The 16503-nt window shown below is 45.8% G+C and overlaps 1 protein-coding gene across 6 annotated transcripts; it reads left to right on the top strand.

Annotated features, from left to right (window-relative positions):
- The first annotated feature begins 786 nt into the window (after positions 1 to 786).
- LOC143270609 (MAP/microtubule affinity-regulating kinase 4-like) lies at positions 787 to 16272 on the top strand. 6 transcript variants are annotated; one of them, XM_076561131.1, is made up of 11 exons: positions 787 to 2314; positions 2723 to 3118; positions 3479 to 3546; positions 4432 to 4566; positions 4760 to 4858; positions 5638 to 5752; positions 5883 to 6014; positions 7568 to 7742; positions 9991 to 10063; positions 11518 to 12220; positions 12310 to 16272. In XM_076561131.1, the coding sequence occupies exons 1-2, from the start codon at positions 807 to 809 to the stop codon at positions 2745 to 2747; spliced, it is 1533 nt and encodes a 510-aa protein (XP_076417246.1). In that variant the 5' UTR covers positions 787 to 806; the 3' UTR covers positions 2748 to 3118; positions 3479 to 3546; positions 4432 to 4566; positions 4760 to 4858; positions 5638 to 5752; positions 5883 to 6014; positions 7568 to 7742; positions 9991 to 10063; positions 11518 to 12220; positions 12310 to 16272. The 6 variants fall into 6 exon arrangements, with proteins under 6 accessions (XP_076417246.1, XP_076417249.1, XP_076417250.1 ...); XM_076561134.1 differs by lacking the exon at positions 4432 to 4566; XM_076561135.1 differs by lacking the exon at positions 4432 to 4566 and having other exon boundaries at positions 2723 to 3151.
- Positions 16273 to 16503: the final 231 nt, after the last annotated feature.

The raw sequence follows: 16503 nt of genomic DNA, 5'->3' as shown, positions 1-16503 counted from the left end.
TAGTGTGTTGCTGAGATGGAGGTGAAGTATGAGGGACTCTCATGAAAGATTTTCACATCTATGTTCATCAAGGAAAGGAGCTAACACTTGCTTCATTTGTTGAGCTTACTTGGTGGTGGGATCAGGCTAACACTGGCACAGGGATGAGTTTGGATGTGTTCCTTTGCTTTTTCTTTCATGAAGTATTTTCTATAACCCTGGTCTTCATTCTTCTGCAAAGCTTTGAATGATTCAGGGAATCCATGAGATCTGGGCTCTGCCTTGTTTGGAGCTGTTTTTGTTGCCAATCCACACTGGTGTTTATGACTTATGTGTTTAAGTGTTTTTATTTTATTTTAACTCAATATCCACACATGTCTAGGAATTCCTTTCATATTTTATAATTTTCTGGAGTATAAATACTGTAACATCCTAAATACCATCTGGACTGTAGTTGTATCAGTTACAACATTGATTTTTCTATAGTGTTATTTTTATCTGATCTCTCTTTGTTTGCCACGTGGCACATCTGTGAACAGAGCAGATCATTCTTTCAGGATTCTCAGGATTTTCCTTTGCATACCAAACTTACTTATACCAACTCTGATCTTTCCTAAGATTTCTCATCCACTGCCTTGGGTTTGTGTTCTTCCAATATTTTTATATCCTTGAAGAGCATCATTAGATTGTTTGGGATATCTCAATTTCATAACAGAGAATCCAAAGCTATGTCCTCCCCTCTAAAACACCATTAATCTTTTTCTTTTAGCATTGTGTGGGTCTGAAATTGCTCACAAGATAAAGTGATTGAAATTGATCAGAACACCATGGGCAGCCACATGGAAGAGGACATTCTTGAAAAGGATTTCAGGATGTTAACATCTCTAGGTTGTGGTTCCTTTGGGGAGGTGAAGCTGGCCTGCCACCTTCCCACACATACACGAGTGGCTGTCAAGGTCCTTGAGAAAAACACCAACAGTGTGGCTGACATCAGTACTGAAGTGAACATCCTTCAGTCTTTAGAACATAGGAACATCGTTCGATTTTTTGACATGATCGACTCACTGACAACCACTTATCTGATTATGGAGTATGTGGCAGGAGAAGATCTGGAGAGCTTCCTCCAGGCACGGGGCTGTCTAAAGGAGGAGGAGGCTAGAGTGATTTTCCGGCAGGTGGTGTCAGCGGTTCACTTCCTCCACCAGAGACACATCGCACACCGTGATATCAAATTAGAAAACATCCTAGTCGATGCAGCAGGAAATGCAAAGCTTTGTGACTTTGGTATGGCAATTGAAATCACAGAGGGGCAGAAGTTGGAGGAGATCTGTGGCTCCTTGCTCTATTGGGCCCCAGAGATCTTGGCCAGAAAGCCCTATGATGGACTGGCAGGTGATATGTGGAGCTTGGGTATCGTCCTGTATGTCCTGGTCACAGGGCACTTCCCATACATGGAAGAAACCCTTGAAGGTATGCACAGGGTCATCACCACCACAATGTGTCCCATTCCCTACCATCTGTCAAAACCCTGTTATTTCATCATTGCCCGACTACTCATGGTCCCTATCTGCTACCGATTCACAATCTGTCAGCTTGTGGAAAGAGCATGGCTGGGCCCAATTCAAGAACATGTACTGCCTGCTACCAAAGAAATCCTGCCCAAGGTCGTGGAGACTATGTGCACCATCGGCTATACATGTGAGGAGATTGTTTCATCCCTAACTCACAGGCAAGAAGATAATCATGTAACAGCTACTTGCAACATTCTCAAATATCAGCTGAGTGGTGGAGGCAGCCATCAGCAAGAGCAGATGCCCTGGTTACCCAACAGCCCTGCAGTTCCTGTTTGCCTCCTTCTCCCCTTGAAGAGAGCCAGTGAACCAGCATTTACAACCAGTACACATGCTGGGAAGGGTCACTTTAAGGAGGAGGGTGTGGAGGAAAGAGGCAAAAGATGTAGAAGCTACACCATGCCTCACAGATCCTCCTTCCTGGAGGTGCTGTCCTCTTCAGAAAACACAGTCCCAGAAAGAGATGCTCTTATGGCTGATGTCATCAACACTGCTGCAGAGGACATTGCAGTCAACAGGAATTCTGTTGGCACCCTGCCTGGCAATCTCTCCTCTCCCCAATTAGTCTTGGAGGCAACACACACAGCAATTCTGAACCTGGGCTTCTGTGAAGAAAATTCATCCCAGGGGTCAGTCATTCCCAGTGATCAGCCCCAGGTGGCACCCCTGACATCTGGATCCAGGCTATTCAGGGCCTGGAAACTTGTGAGGAAGGGAATTTCCCATGCATTGAGAGCACTGTGCTGCTGCTGCTGCACCCCAAGGTGAGCCCTTAACCCTTGCATCAGGGGCTTCAAGGAAAGAGAGGACAGGGGAGACCTACATGGAGAACACTTTCATGTGCCACACAGATGAATTCCTACATTGTATTTTCAATATACTATTTCAATATCCTTTTTAAATGAAAAGTTGTACCGACTCAGAGGACACAGAATTTCAGATATGTGGTACATTAGATGGCAAATTCACAGCTTCCTGTTCATGTAAACTCCTAGAAGGCTGAGGCAAATGAAGGTAACATATCATGGGGAACACAACGTGGGAAGGGAGGAGAGTTTGGCTAAATGGGGCAAAGGTTCAGAATGGAGAAATCAGGGGAGGAATATGGCACAGAACTTTGATCTGCCAAAGTCACTAATAGAGGTGCTTTAATGTTTCTTTCTGCTTTGAAGTGTGGAAACTGAAATGGCCCAATAGAATTCCAGACCTGGTGAGGAGCCATGGAAGGGACCCAAGATAGATCACCAGAGTGCCAGCTCCCTCCAACACAGAGCAACAGGCTCTTGCCTGCATTCATCCTCCAGCTATTGGGTCTGAGCTGCCAATCAGCATCTATTTCAGCTTAATGCAGCTTCAGAGCTGTTGTGGGACAACTGGGGATCATAAGTCGCATGGACCCCATGACCCTCTACCTTCCTAGCTTTGGTTGTGCTTGTAGGACCACTCACGGTGCATGGAAAACAGCAGCCTCTACCTCCAGGAAGGACTTCATACCAATCACAGCTGCTCATCATCTTGGTCACTTTAACCCCTCCAACTTACTCTGTGACTACCTTATGCACAAAACAGCAAGACCAGTGTAAATCCTCTGGAGAATGGAGGTGGGTGAAAGGAGATAAAGGGGACTAATTGGGAAACAGTTTCGAGATAGGAATAGGGGACATGAGAGGTGGTGTGGAATAAGGAGTAGAGTCTATCCTGAGGAACTTTGGGTCAAAAAAGTACATGAAAGAGATGTGTGTGTTTCCCTGTGACAGGGGCCGTGCACAGTCTACAGCAGGAACAAACCTCCCCTAAAGTGCAGAGTGGGAGGGAGCTAGGAATAGCCAGCAATGAGGAGGAGAGGGCCTGCTCTGATGGTTCCTAGCATGTGTCAAGGCACACAAGTAGATTGTTGACTTGGAAATAACATCCTGTCTTTCATACAGATCTGGGGTGCAGCAGGAGGAAGATGCAGCACTATTGGTCAGTGGAGTCCTGTCCTCCTCAGTGCTGAGTAAGTCCTGTCTGTTAAAGTCACTAAGAGAGTCACTTTCCTTATTCTTTTGGGTTTTATTTGGGAAAAGTGAAATGTTCTACTTGAACTACAGTCTTGGTGTGGTGTAGTGCAACAGGCAGGATCCAGGCTGGAAATCTGTGTCCTGTGTGATGATTAGTTAGGTCTACAGGTTCCAGTATCCATCCTCCAGGTTAGGGTCTCAGCTGCCATCTTCCCCATCCTTCACCTCACTGCTGCCCCTGCACTGTTGCTGAACATCCCTGAGAGTCACATGTAGCATCGACCCAATGAATGTCTACATCTGTCCTGGTTCCTGTGGGACCAGAGTTCCATGACATCAAAAAGGGCTGCCTCTGTCAACAGGACAGACTGGCACACAGGGCTCAGCCTTTCCTCTTCTTTGATTCCTTCATCACCTCCAAACTGCTTTCTGACTGTCTTTCAGAAGAACTGAAGGAACTGTAAATCCAGTGGGAGATGGGAGGATGGAGATGAGGGGAGGTACAGGGGAAAGGAGAAGAAGAGGATGAAGAGGAAATGAGAGGACCTGTAGAGAGGGTAGAGTGTGTCCAGAAGGGCTTACCTAAAATGAGTTGAGAAAAGGAGGTTTTGCTGGGGCAGGCATTGAAGAAGTGAGACCAGGAACAAAAATCTCAAACAGAGCAAAATGTGACCTCAGCTTTAGAGCCACCAATGTGGAGCATGACCTTGATTGTGATTGGCATATGTATGAGGCTGCTTTGGAAGGGATTCAGATTCTGGGCTATTGAAGAAGGGTCTTGCAAGAGAAGGGTGGCTGCATCATTCAGTGGGATCCTCTGCTGGTATTGTCTATCATGGCCTTTGGCAGGTCTGATGACATCTATGTCTTTTTCTCCATAGCCTCCTTCATCCAGGCTTCCCATGGTGCTTCCCACCTCCTGATCCAAAAATTCTGCATCATTTTTCCATCTCATAGAGGGATTTATAAATGATATTTGACCTTACATTAACATTGTTCTGCTCCAATGTGGGAAGGTAAGAAGGCCTTGCCAGGCCTGATGCTGAATATTGCCTCTACAAGAACAGCAGCCACAGGACTTCTTTATGACCAATGCTCACCATTGGGGTCAGACTCAGAAGGAAACCTTGATCATCATGGATCTCTTGATGACAGCCCTGGTGCAGTATGAAGCACTGGTTGAGTTGTAGTGTCTCAACTGTTTTCCAGGACACCTTCCAGTTAGGGAGCAGCTCACTGAGTTGGCAAAGGGAAATGAACTCGACAGGGAATCCAGGGTCCTAATCTGTATGGATCATGCACCTGAAGGTAAGATTGAGTACAATAAGTATCTGTATGTGGCAGAAGATAAGTCTCTGAAGTCTGGTCTTGATGTGCTGAAAAGGATCCCTTGAAGTAGCATGTGCCAGCATCCCTGACACAGAGGGAAAGTTTTCACTGACTTGTTCAACTGAAGAGCAATGGGAGACTGAGAGAATGCAGAGGTGTGACAAGGGAGGAACCAGCCTCTCTGCTGTAGTTGGCCTCCAGCTCCACTCTGACCATCTGACCCTGGGCTGTTAGCAAACACTGATGCATGTTAACGTCTTTGGCCGGATCTTCCCAGTGGATGATAGCCAGCTTGTGCTGTCACTGACTTCTAGAACCCTGGCCATCTGGTGAGTCCCAAGTGCACAATACAAGATCAGTCAGTTTGTTTAGGAAGAGAGAGAGAGAAATTTTCCGTTTGTGGGTATCACCTGGTGTCAGACTGTGTTTCTGCTGCATATCAGTGAAGGAAGGGCTGAGAAATGGTTGAGGAGTCTGTTAATGAGATAGGGATATATCGTGGATCCTCATTTTATATATTTTACTCTTTTTGAGACTGGATCTCACTGTATGGCCCTGGCTATCCTGAGACTCTCTGTGTAGACATACAGCTCTGAAAGTCATAGAGATTGACCCCTTTCTCTGTCTCCTGAATGCTGTGATTACACATGTGGACTCCCATGCATGGCTTCACATACTGTTTGTATAGCATCAATGGTAAATTTCTCCAAACATTTGAGGGAAAAGAGACAAGTCCTGTCCTTCTTTCATTTCAACAGTGTCAGGGATTGAAGTGAAGGTTCTTTCATCCAGGATGGACTACAAACAGCAGCAAAGTCCAAATCTAACCTTCAGAATAGAAGTCTATGTCCACCAGTGAACAGATACCTGGAGGTGAGAACTGCTGTCATGAATTCTTCTGGGGACACTGGTCAGTGGGCTGGAGGAGGTATGTCCTAGCTGAAACACCCTTGGAAACAAGGCACAGAGCATGCAAAGGCTACTCTCTAATCATTTTTCTCAGGATTCCCACTGCAGTCCAGGCACAAACCCCATGACCTCAACCTGACCAATCATGAGAGTCCAGATTGACTACCTGGTCTGATTGATTGAGTTCTTTCCATTTGGGCCTTGAGATCACAGCTGAGGATTCAAGGTGGGTCACTGAGACAACTGGTGCCTGTCTTGGGATGTTGGAGGCAGAGCTTTCGCTTTAAGGACACCAGTGGCAGAGGCAGTACATGAAGCCATATATTCTAGACAGAAGCTTCCACTTCTACTCACCTGACACCCAGATTCTGGCTGCTTGTCTGCTGACTTCCATGGCTACTCTTGCTCAAGGGTCCCACAATGCTTTTGTTATTTGTCAAAACCATTTTGGGTTGCTTTTAGGCTACTGAATCTTGTTCATACTCCCTAGCTAATGGAGAGACAGGGCTGTAGGTTTCTGGATTCTGAACCAACTAGGACTCTGTACACCCCACTCAAGACAGTGCATGATGGTAGAGGTGATCAGCCTCCCAAGAACATTGTGGACAGTTTCAGGAAGACCACTGTCCTGTTCCATGTCCTGAGTGTTCTGTTGTTCATGTTCTGATGCCTATAACCTGCAGATTTTGCATATGAAAAAGAAAGTGACCTTTGTCTTTGGGACAAGCTTGTTACACGTAATACAGTCATCCTCAGTTGTATCTGTTTTCTGAAAAATGTGTAAATTTCACTCTTTGGGGTGAGTATGTGCTCTTTCCCCTTGCCTGTATGCTATTCATTTATTTATTCCATTTACTTATTTATTTATCCATTTGTTTTTTTGTTTCTTGTTTCTTGGTTTTTCAAGACGGTGTTTCTCTGTGTAGCTTTGCGCCTTTCTTGGAACTCACTCGGTAGCCCAGGCAGGCCTCGAACTCACAGAGATCCGCCTGGCTCTGCCTCCCGAGTGCTGGGATTAAAGGCGTGTGCCACCACCGCCCGGCTTCTTTTTTGTCCATTTGTTTATTTATTTATCTATTTATTTATTTCTCTCTCTCTCTCTCTCTCTCTCTCTATATATATATATATATATATATATATATATATATATATATATATATATTCATTCTAAGTGTCTTTTACATCAGGGATTTTGATTACATTCATGTCCCCATCATTTCACATCTGCCCTCCACCCCTACAACTCCCCTAATAAAACAAAATTTAACAGAAAAAAGGGAAACATAAGATAAAATTAAAAAGGGAAGAAAGGGGAAAACCTAAAGGTTTCCTCATGGAGGCTGCAGTGGCCGAGTGTGACAGAGTGAGTCACACTGTAAACCCCTCTGTCCACATATCTTCACTTGTTAGTGTTCATTGCGGGGTTACTGGTCTGGTTCCAGGCCTTCAGTGTCTATGACACTAATTAATTTTGTGTTTGATACTGTCATCTGTCCTTTGCATTTGGCACATTAACTTTTTCACTGTCTGGGTATGCAAATTTAAAAGTCTGACTTCAAAATCACCAGTGCCACAGTACAAACCCACTTCTAAATAAAGTGTCATGGTTGAGCTGGAGATGGAGAGCAGAGGACGTTAACCAGGGATTGCAGAGGCAGCAGGAAAGAATTGACTAAGGGAGGAATTTAGAGAGAATGGAAGAGACAGATGGGAGGAGCCATGGGGAAAGGGATGCACAGTAGGTCTAGCTTAAGTGCTGCATATTTCAAATTCCCCTAGAGTCCCTTTCCCATGTCCATCCTCTTTAAAGTGATGAGCTCTCTACATCAGGAGACACAGGGTGGTGACTTGCAGGTGTGGCCTGAGACAGCAGAAGTAGGAGCTCTGCAGGAAGTCCAGATGGCAGTGTGCCCACTTCCCCAGCATGAAAGGTCTGTGTCCAGCATAGGAGGAGGTGAGCCAATTACCATAGATTTCCCTCTAGAAAAACCTCATTATCAAGGTAATATGATCAAGGGCTGGTGTTTCACAGCATCCTCCTCAATGAGGGCCATGAGCCAATATCACGTGCAAGCTGCCCTTGAACATGCAGACCCTGTGGACCAGTCTGCAGGGGAATAACTAGCAGTACTTGCTGCGGGCCGCAGAAATATATCATAAGAACTCAGCTGGTTATGGCAAAGTCACTACCTGGAGGGATCAGGAATTCCTCCAGAGGAAGCCAAATCCCAAGGAGTTTTTGGTGTTACTTGGCTTGTTATATATCAGCTGTCTTCTGTTATGAAAATCATGTGTGCCTTCATAGTTTTCCCAATTGACTTTCCCCTAAGAAGGACTAACAGTGTAGACTGATCACTCTCTGGACATACACATTCCAGGTATTTGGAGAACAGCCTCAGGAAAGGCTTTCTCTGGAACCAGTTATCTCCCTTAGCCACTTTCAAGGACTACAGGAAACACCACCCAGGTGGACGCCCAACTGCCAAAGACTAACAATGATAACAGCCCACCTGAAAGTCTCCTGACTTAAATTCCACAAGGAGATACCACCCAGGGGGGGCGCCCAACTTCCAAGGACTAACAAGTGATAGCAGCCCAAGTACAAGTCTCCTGACTTACAGTAAATTCACAAGAGGACGCCGCCTAGGCCAGGTGGACACTAAGTAATAGTTTTACACAATTTAGGTTAGGCCCTCCTTTCTTACAGCCTTACTAACTTTATAGACCTCTAACTACTTACCTAATCACTTCTAGGAATATTTAGATAAACTTCTGTGCTAACAGCTATGCTCAGCCAGAACTCCCAGTTCAAGCCTCCCTGTAATTATCATTATTGGTAGCATCTGGCCAGGTCCATCACCGGATGGAGGAAAGTACCTTATCAGAGATACCTCTGTACTCTCTAAGAACAGACTTAAGCATCCAGGCTACCTGTTTGAGAAGGCCTGGCGGATGTGCAAATTAAGCCTTACTTCCTCTTTTCCCAAACCTTACCTCCTGTTCCAGATCTCCCTTTAGCTATCACCAGAGGCATCTAGCTGTACACAGGTTGCCTAGAGATTGAGCACACTTTTCCCCACCCTGCAGTAAAGGCAGACAGCTTGTACAGATAGGAGCCACAGGAAAAAAGAAGACAGTTTTATTTTCTCCCATTGACCTAGCAACTTATAGATTTTTAACATCCTTTACCAAACACATTTAAGGTTATAGTTGTGCACGTAAGATCCCTCTTCTTAGATGTTACCCATATTTAGCCTTTAGTTAATTCATTAGTCACTTCCCCTTTGGGTCACAAATGGTAATTAACAACTAGTGCCCCTCTTTGTAATTCTTATCAACCCTCCATTTGATCCTGATTGCGGACAATCACTGCCTGAGGAAGTTCAGGCTGAGTGTCCTGGGTGGAGGGGAGGATTGTGATTTTGGGGAGATATATAACTGTAAAGCAGAGGACAGGACGGGGAAGAGAGAAGAAAATGGAGGAACGAGATGGGTAAGAACTGGAGAGGAACGAGCTGAGATGGGGAAGAACTAGATTGAAGAGCTAAAAGAGAGGACTAGAGGAACGAGATGGAAGATGAGGAAGAGACAGATGGGGAAGAACAAGATGAGAAAGAGCCAGATGAGAGAGAAGGAGATGGGAGAGAAGCTGATGGGGGAAAGAACTAGATAGATGAGAACCTAGAAGGGACAGAACTAGATGAAGGAATTAAGATAGAACCTAGAGGGGACAGTAGATAAATATAGAGAGAAATCAGGCAAGAAAGGATCTAGACATGAGAACAGAACTGAAGCTGAGTATAAAGGATGTTATGCCAGAGGAATTAAAGCGAATGGACCAAAGAACTCTGTGTGTGTAGACTGATTTACCGAACCTTAAAGATTCTCTGCTGGTTGATAGAGCCTTCCGCGGACCCTGGGAGGGGACTATCGAGGGGCTGGACCCCCATAGTCCTCGTTAAGTACTCATTAACCTGTTCACCCTTCAGGTTTCTGATCCTAGTGAATTGTTTCCCCACATGAGGGGAAGGGAGCTCCTTCCTCTCCTTCCTCTCCCTCCTTCCCTGCTGCAGCCTTCATTTATCCCTGTGTCCTGACCATCAGAAAAGACACAGTCCCACAGCATGCTGGGCTAGTTTATGTGTTTGTGAAGGGGCCTCACCATAGGGAGTTTTATCAGAACCATATTTGTTTCCTAACAGGAAAGTGACAGCAAGCTGGAGGAAAATGGGTACCACTTTGGATGGAATGCTGGGACAATGCTCCACTTTGGAAGTGAGTAGGCATTACCTAGCCTAGGGCACAGTGGTCAGAGGTGGGGTCAGCACTCCTACAACTACTTTGTACCGAGTTCCACTGGTCAGCGGTCAGGTCTCGACATCCTTGATGACCATAGAGCTATGGCTTTCTGCTAGGCTGTCTGCTTGCTTGTCCTGCTGGGATAATTGTTTAAACTGTTGTCCCGTGCACCTGACAGGCAGACAGCCTCTCCATGCAGTGAAGGATGGCCACTCTGAATGGAATGATTGTCAAGGCTCATTTCTGGGCAGCACATGGCTGAAAGCATCACTGAGACCACAAACAGCCTGTAGTAGATGATTAGTTTTTGGTTTCTGGTCTAAACTTGACTCTGGCTTAGAGGTTAGGAAGAATGAGGCTGCTCAGGCAGGTCTGCCTCAATCCCAAGGGTAGGTGATCATTAAGCTTGTGTTACAGAGGAAGAGAAAAAGAGGGAGAGGAAGGAGAGGGCGGGAGGAAAGGAGGGAGGGAGGGAGGAAGGGAGAGAGAGAGAGAGAGAGAGAGAGAGAGAGAGAGAGAGAGAGAGAGAGAGAGAGAGAAGGCTGAGGCATGGCTACAGAGGGATATTGAGATAACTTGGTGTAGGTGGCACATCTCTCCCCTCTGATCTTAATACCATTGAGAAGGAACACTTTGAATCAAAGATGGTGAACATCTTCTCAACACCTGTATGTTGTGACATCCATTTTGTCACTGGACAGTGACTTAGTCTGTGTTGTTTCCAGAGACTGGGGCATGGGGATTCACACAACCTAGCAAGGGAAACCAGCCAAGAGACAATGACCTGCTTGCTCCTCAGCCAATGCCTGGTCTATTGGTGAATGAGTAAACACTCCGGCATGCTTCACCCTGATGCACTTAACTGAAACCAGGGCTTGTAGAAGGGAGTCTTGGGTACTATGGCCCGGCAAACTCTCAGGAGACAGCACATGTGCACCAGGGCCCTAAACCCTGGTAATGGTCTTTGAGAATGTGGATATCAGGAAACAGAGTTGATGCCTAAGAGGCCCGGTGAGTATAATGTAAACTTTTTATACCGCTGGCCACTGCAAGGAGCATGTGGTCGCCTTTAGATAGTTACATGAGAGAAGTCAGCTTATGATCAGACTCACACACTCAACACCATCCTTCTCCCACTGCCTGACTCCTGGAAGCAGTAGGAACAGGTGCAGACAATACATGCTCTTGGTACCAAGAACTTTCCACACACTACCCCAAAGTCGCTCAGTAGTGTTCACTTCCTTGTGGAGAAAAGTGAGTCCACTTGATGCCGGGTAGCTTGCTCTTTTGTACAGTCTGACTGGTTAGGAATGTTTAAATTACTCTTAGGTCATTGACACAGATTGGATGACTATTGTGATAACAGCCTGAGTCTCTTGTATCTGAGAGGTCAATCCCAGACCTCTCATTGACATCCTTTCTTTCCTCAGATCTGCAGATTCTGCTGGATATGTTCTGAGACAAAGCTCATCTTCACCGTATGTGCATCCTGTCTCATTTAGGCAAGTGTTCAGTGAGCTGGGTGCAGGAAGTCCAGCGTCTAGAAACAGACATGTTGGTGAAAGTGCATTTCTTTCTTGATCCTAGAGCCTATTTATGGGACAGTAGCAGAGCAGCTAGGACAAACTAATCCCTGCAATCAGGGCTTCTCAAGGAGACCCCACTGAGTTCTCCCACAGGAAGTCACATGGGAAGAAAAAAGTCATTATTCCTGCCTCGTTAGGTCCTGAACTCCACCAGAAATAAACCTGCTATTATCAGAAAGGCCACAGGTCTAGGGTGGTGAATGAATCTTTCTGCCAGCCTCATCAATGGTCTAACATAAGCTTTTTCTTCTAGGTGCCTGGCCATATCCTGAATCATGGACCCCGAGAATTCCTGACTTGCGTGTGTGCACACTGAGCATTGGTGACATGGAGGAAAAAGAGCACCTCTCCCCTCCCCTTCCTGGCAGACTAGCATGCCATTTTTTGAGCTCCAGAGGAACTCAGAGGCTCCACACAGCAACAGGAGGACTTGCTGTGGAGGACAATGACATGGTTTCTCTTCCATCATCCAACTACAGACAACCACCCCAAATTACCAACAAGACCTGGGGAATCTACAGGAGCGTCCCCTTGTGGAAGCCTCCCAGTGGGTACTTACTGTTGAATTCTGCCCAACTTAGACCCCTTTGCATTTTGACAGTTCTGAAAGTCACATATGCCTCTCTGTCTTCACAGATAACAAAGAAAACCTGCCTGAGCAAGTAAAGAAATATCTCAGAAGAGCCTTGGGAATTAAATGTGCTTCTCTTTCTGAACTCTAGAGTGGATCTCCTGAGAAGGGCAGTACCCATGGACCACCTGTCACAGGCCTCCACTAACATCATGAGGCAGAACTTGAGGTCATACATTTGGCCAATTTCTCACTGGTATTAGGCAGAGACAATTTACAAAGAAATACTCAAGTATTTAATTAGAATTCTAACATAATTTCTATAAATTGGCATTCGGAATGCTTTGAACACTGGAGGAGAGAAATCCAAAGCTAATGAGCTCTCCGGCTCCAACAGTTGTTATTCTAAAGGTGACAGATGTTTGCACTTCATCTATAGAATCAGCAAAATCCAGTCTGATGCTCAAACACAAGATGTAACAACCAATGGGACCTAAACCTAGAAGACATGGCAGAGGACAGGAGAGATCCCTCAAGACTCTGATCTACTCCCAGGACTTTGCACAAAGCCTCAGAGATCCACAAAAGGCTACAGGGAAGTAATGGATACTGGATACGTGGAACAGAACGAATGCTCAGAAACATACCCAGCAAGATCCTGCCAGCTGATTTTCTCATAGTCACCCATGGAAATCAAGGCAGAGAGAATGGCTTGTCCACAAATGATTGCAGAAGAAGATTTAAAAAACAAGCAATAAGGAACCAACTGAAAAACTGAACACTGTCACCATTTCTATTGACCTCAAATACAAACACTATAATGCTCACATAAAGTTATAGTAGAGGACTACATACATTCCTGCCTTATAGAAAGGAAGATCAAAAATAACATGGAAAAGATGAACTGTGGACTCAGGAGTCCGGATGCCACCAGCCATGTAAATACAGAAGCTGGAGCATGGCAAGAGCAGGACACTCCCCCAGGACATCTAGAGAGAACCTGGCCCCTGACACACCCCAGCAGACAACAAATCCCTGACAGTGAACGTTGTGTGGCTAAGAGGAGGTGGAGGTGTAGTGTGTGCTGTGTGGTGTGACGAGGGCTGAAACCTATCACATTGTGTGGGATGGAGATGAGCTGTTCATCTGATCTGATAACAGCACTGTATGGATTGTCCAGTCAGCTGGGGAAAAAAGCAGGGCTGACACCTAGATACTCACATGTGCTACCTATGCCCCTCCCCTTGCTAACAACTTACATACAGTGTCAGTGTAAGGACATGAAGGACGCCCCTCACCCACACTCACCACACAGTTCTCTAGGTATTAGGCCTAGATATTCAACTCCCTTCTGCTGTCCCACACACAATGCTAGATTCTAGATCATGCTAGATATGCCTCCAACCACATTGTACTAAGACATGGGGAAAGGTATCAGGCCCTGTTGCACACTTTACCTTCTGACAAGGACACACAGTTACTGCTTGGTTCAAACACTCCTGGAATCTTCATGCACTGACATACAACTCTAGGTATAATGCAGTGTGTGACAATACAGCCATGCCACCTCACTTGTACTACCAGCTGTCAAACCAGATAAACACCCCCTACATCACACAAACACACACACACACACACACACACACACACACACACACACACACACACACACACTTTAATACACGTCTAAGTATTGGGCCATGCATGACTTCCCACCAAACCACACATTGACTGCTAGGTATCAGGCATTGCTAAACAAACCCTCACACATACCTCTCATGTATTCCTAGGTCTGGATCCAGAATGCAACCCACATAATCCTTTATTAACAGCCACTTAACAGGTCATACAGGACACTCTCTTGCCACTGTACACAAAAACTCTGCTAGTATTGGTCCCCAGTTGACACCCTAACATCACTGAAATTTCACATACACTGCTAGGGTTCATGCCCTCTTGAGTATCACACCCCACCACCACAATCTACAGTGTTAGTATCAGGGCCCACTGGATACCACATTCCATCAACCCACATATCCCTGTTAGATTTCAGACCTGCTGGTCATTCCAAACTCCATGGCAACTCCTACAAGGCTAGCTGAAGGCCCTGGAATGCACACATCACCCTGCAGCCCTCACATGCACTGTCAGGTGTCAGGCTCTGCTGGCTCCCTCAGTGCCTCACTCACACACTGAAGTGTCAAGCACACTTGTACAATACATCGCATACTGCCAACGTACTTCAACATGAATGATCAGAACTTGATGGACACTAGATCACCCATAAGCTGACACATGCACACACATACAGTAGGGATTGTGCCCAGATTGACACCCCATTCTTCCACGCTCCCCTCTGACATACAGTTATCATCAAACACACTGGACACACCACCACCCCTGTGACCACACATCCACTCTAGGTACCAGGTCCAGTTTGACCTCATACCCCACATTAATTGACAGCCATTAGACAATTCTGGGAACATTCCCCCTGTCAGGTCTTGCACAATATCTAGTAATTAGCATTTCTGGACCTCCTCCTTCTGCTGAAGACACATCCACACTGCTAGGCATCAGCTCCTACTGGACTCCTTCCTATGCTATACCATGTGCTGGGTCTCAGGCTCTACTGCTAGTTACTGGGCCATGCTGGACATTAACCCCTGTCCACACCACAGTGCATATAATGTGGTGTGAGTCAGGTTCACTTGAACACAAGCTTCATCACACATGACTTGCTAGGTACCAGACAATGTTGACACACACCCTTATCCCCTATATACACTACTGGCCCAGTGAACACTGCAATTTTAAAGGCTCTTCTAGACACCTCCATCACTGACATATCAAGTTTCTTGCTATCAGACACTACCACTCTGTGCAGATTTCAGTCATGTATATTGAAGTATATTGTATGCATATACAATAAGTGGCTTCAAGTCTTACCCAAAATAGCACCATTCTGTTGACAACATACACTACCAGACAGGGGCATGGGTCTAAGCATAGCTGAAAACTAGCAGGGCTTTTGTGGCAGCAGGATTGGTGAAGGAAGAGAAACTTATTAGATGAGGCCTGTTATCATGTACAATATCCGGGTTAAGACTGGGGAGTCCTGAGGATGTGATACACAGTAGGGCATCCAGGCCTCAGGCAGGTGTGCAGCAAAGCCTGAAACCAAACTGTGTTTCAGGCTATAGTGGCAGGGGTAGGAGTACCCAGATGGGCCTGATAATTAGTGGTACATGGGTGGGTTTGGCAGCAGGACTGGCAGGCAGTAGATAGTAAGGCCTGTCATGGGGCAGTTCCTGATAGTGGGATGAGTCTCTGTGGGAGAAGCAGGGGGATTCTCTGCAGTGTGTCTTATGAACACAATGGTGTATGTTGGGTGGCAGCAGTTGGGAGCTGTGTCGATTCCTTAGGACATGACACCTAGCAGTCTATGTAGTAAACCAGGGGTGTTTGCAGCCATGCCTGTTCAATAGTAATATATGTGGAGCAGTGCTAAAGATGATGGTGTTATAAAGAAAAGTGTGTGTGTGTGTGTGTGTGTGTGTGTGTGTGTGTGTGTGTGTGTGTGTTTGAACTTGTGGTGAGTGGTCATAGAGTGTGCTGCATTGTCATGGGGATTGCTGTCTTAGAGAAAATGAGTCAGTGACTAGGGAAATAGAACTCCAGTGTCAATATATTATTAATGAAGTTGATCTGAGAAAGTATCTTCAAGACATGGATTTGAGAGATTTGGAAGAGTAAGGGTAGAAAACAAGAAATGTGAGGCTTGATGAATACAGGCCTCGGGGAGAAATTTGACTTTATTTTTACTGTACCAAGAAGCCAAGTTTTCTCTTTGCCAACAACACTAGGTATCATCGTCTCTAAGGTGTCCTCACACTTAAAACCCACCCCCACGATGCTAGGTGTCAGCGTCTACTCTGAAAAATGTCTTCTACAGCAGGTGCCAAACACACATGCCTAGGCGTGAGGTCCGGTAGGTCAACTGTCCATTAAAGAAAATGCTCCTTTCATACAGTTGGGTAGCTTGTCCTCCATGCGATCAACAATGCAATGGCTAAAGCGCCTTGCACAGGGCTGGGTATCTGGTGTTTCTAAGGATCCCCTTACCTACAGCAGCAGAAGCCATAAACAGATGCCCACATACTATGACACAAGTGTCAGGGGCCAGTATTTATCTCTTCCCATAGAACCACATATACATACATGGATAGGTCACATTCCTGATAGGAATTGCCTCAGCT

This window comes from Peromyscus maniculatus, chromosome 23 (assembly GCF_049852395.1).
Source record: "Peromyscus maniculatus bairdii isolate BWxNUB_F1_BW_parent chromosome 23, HU_Pman_BW_mat_3.1, whole genome shotgun sequence".
Lineage (NCBI taxonomy): Eukaryota > Metazoa > Chordata > Mammalia > Rodentia > Cricetidae > Peromyscus > Peromyscus maniculatus.
This window is presented reverse-complemented; position numbering and strand designations above follow the sequence as displayed.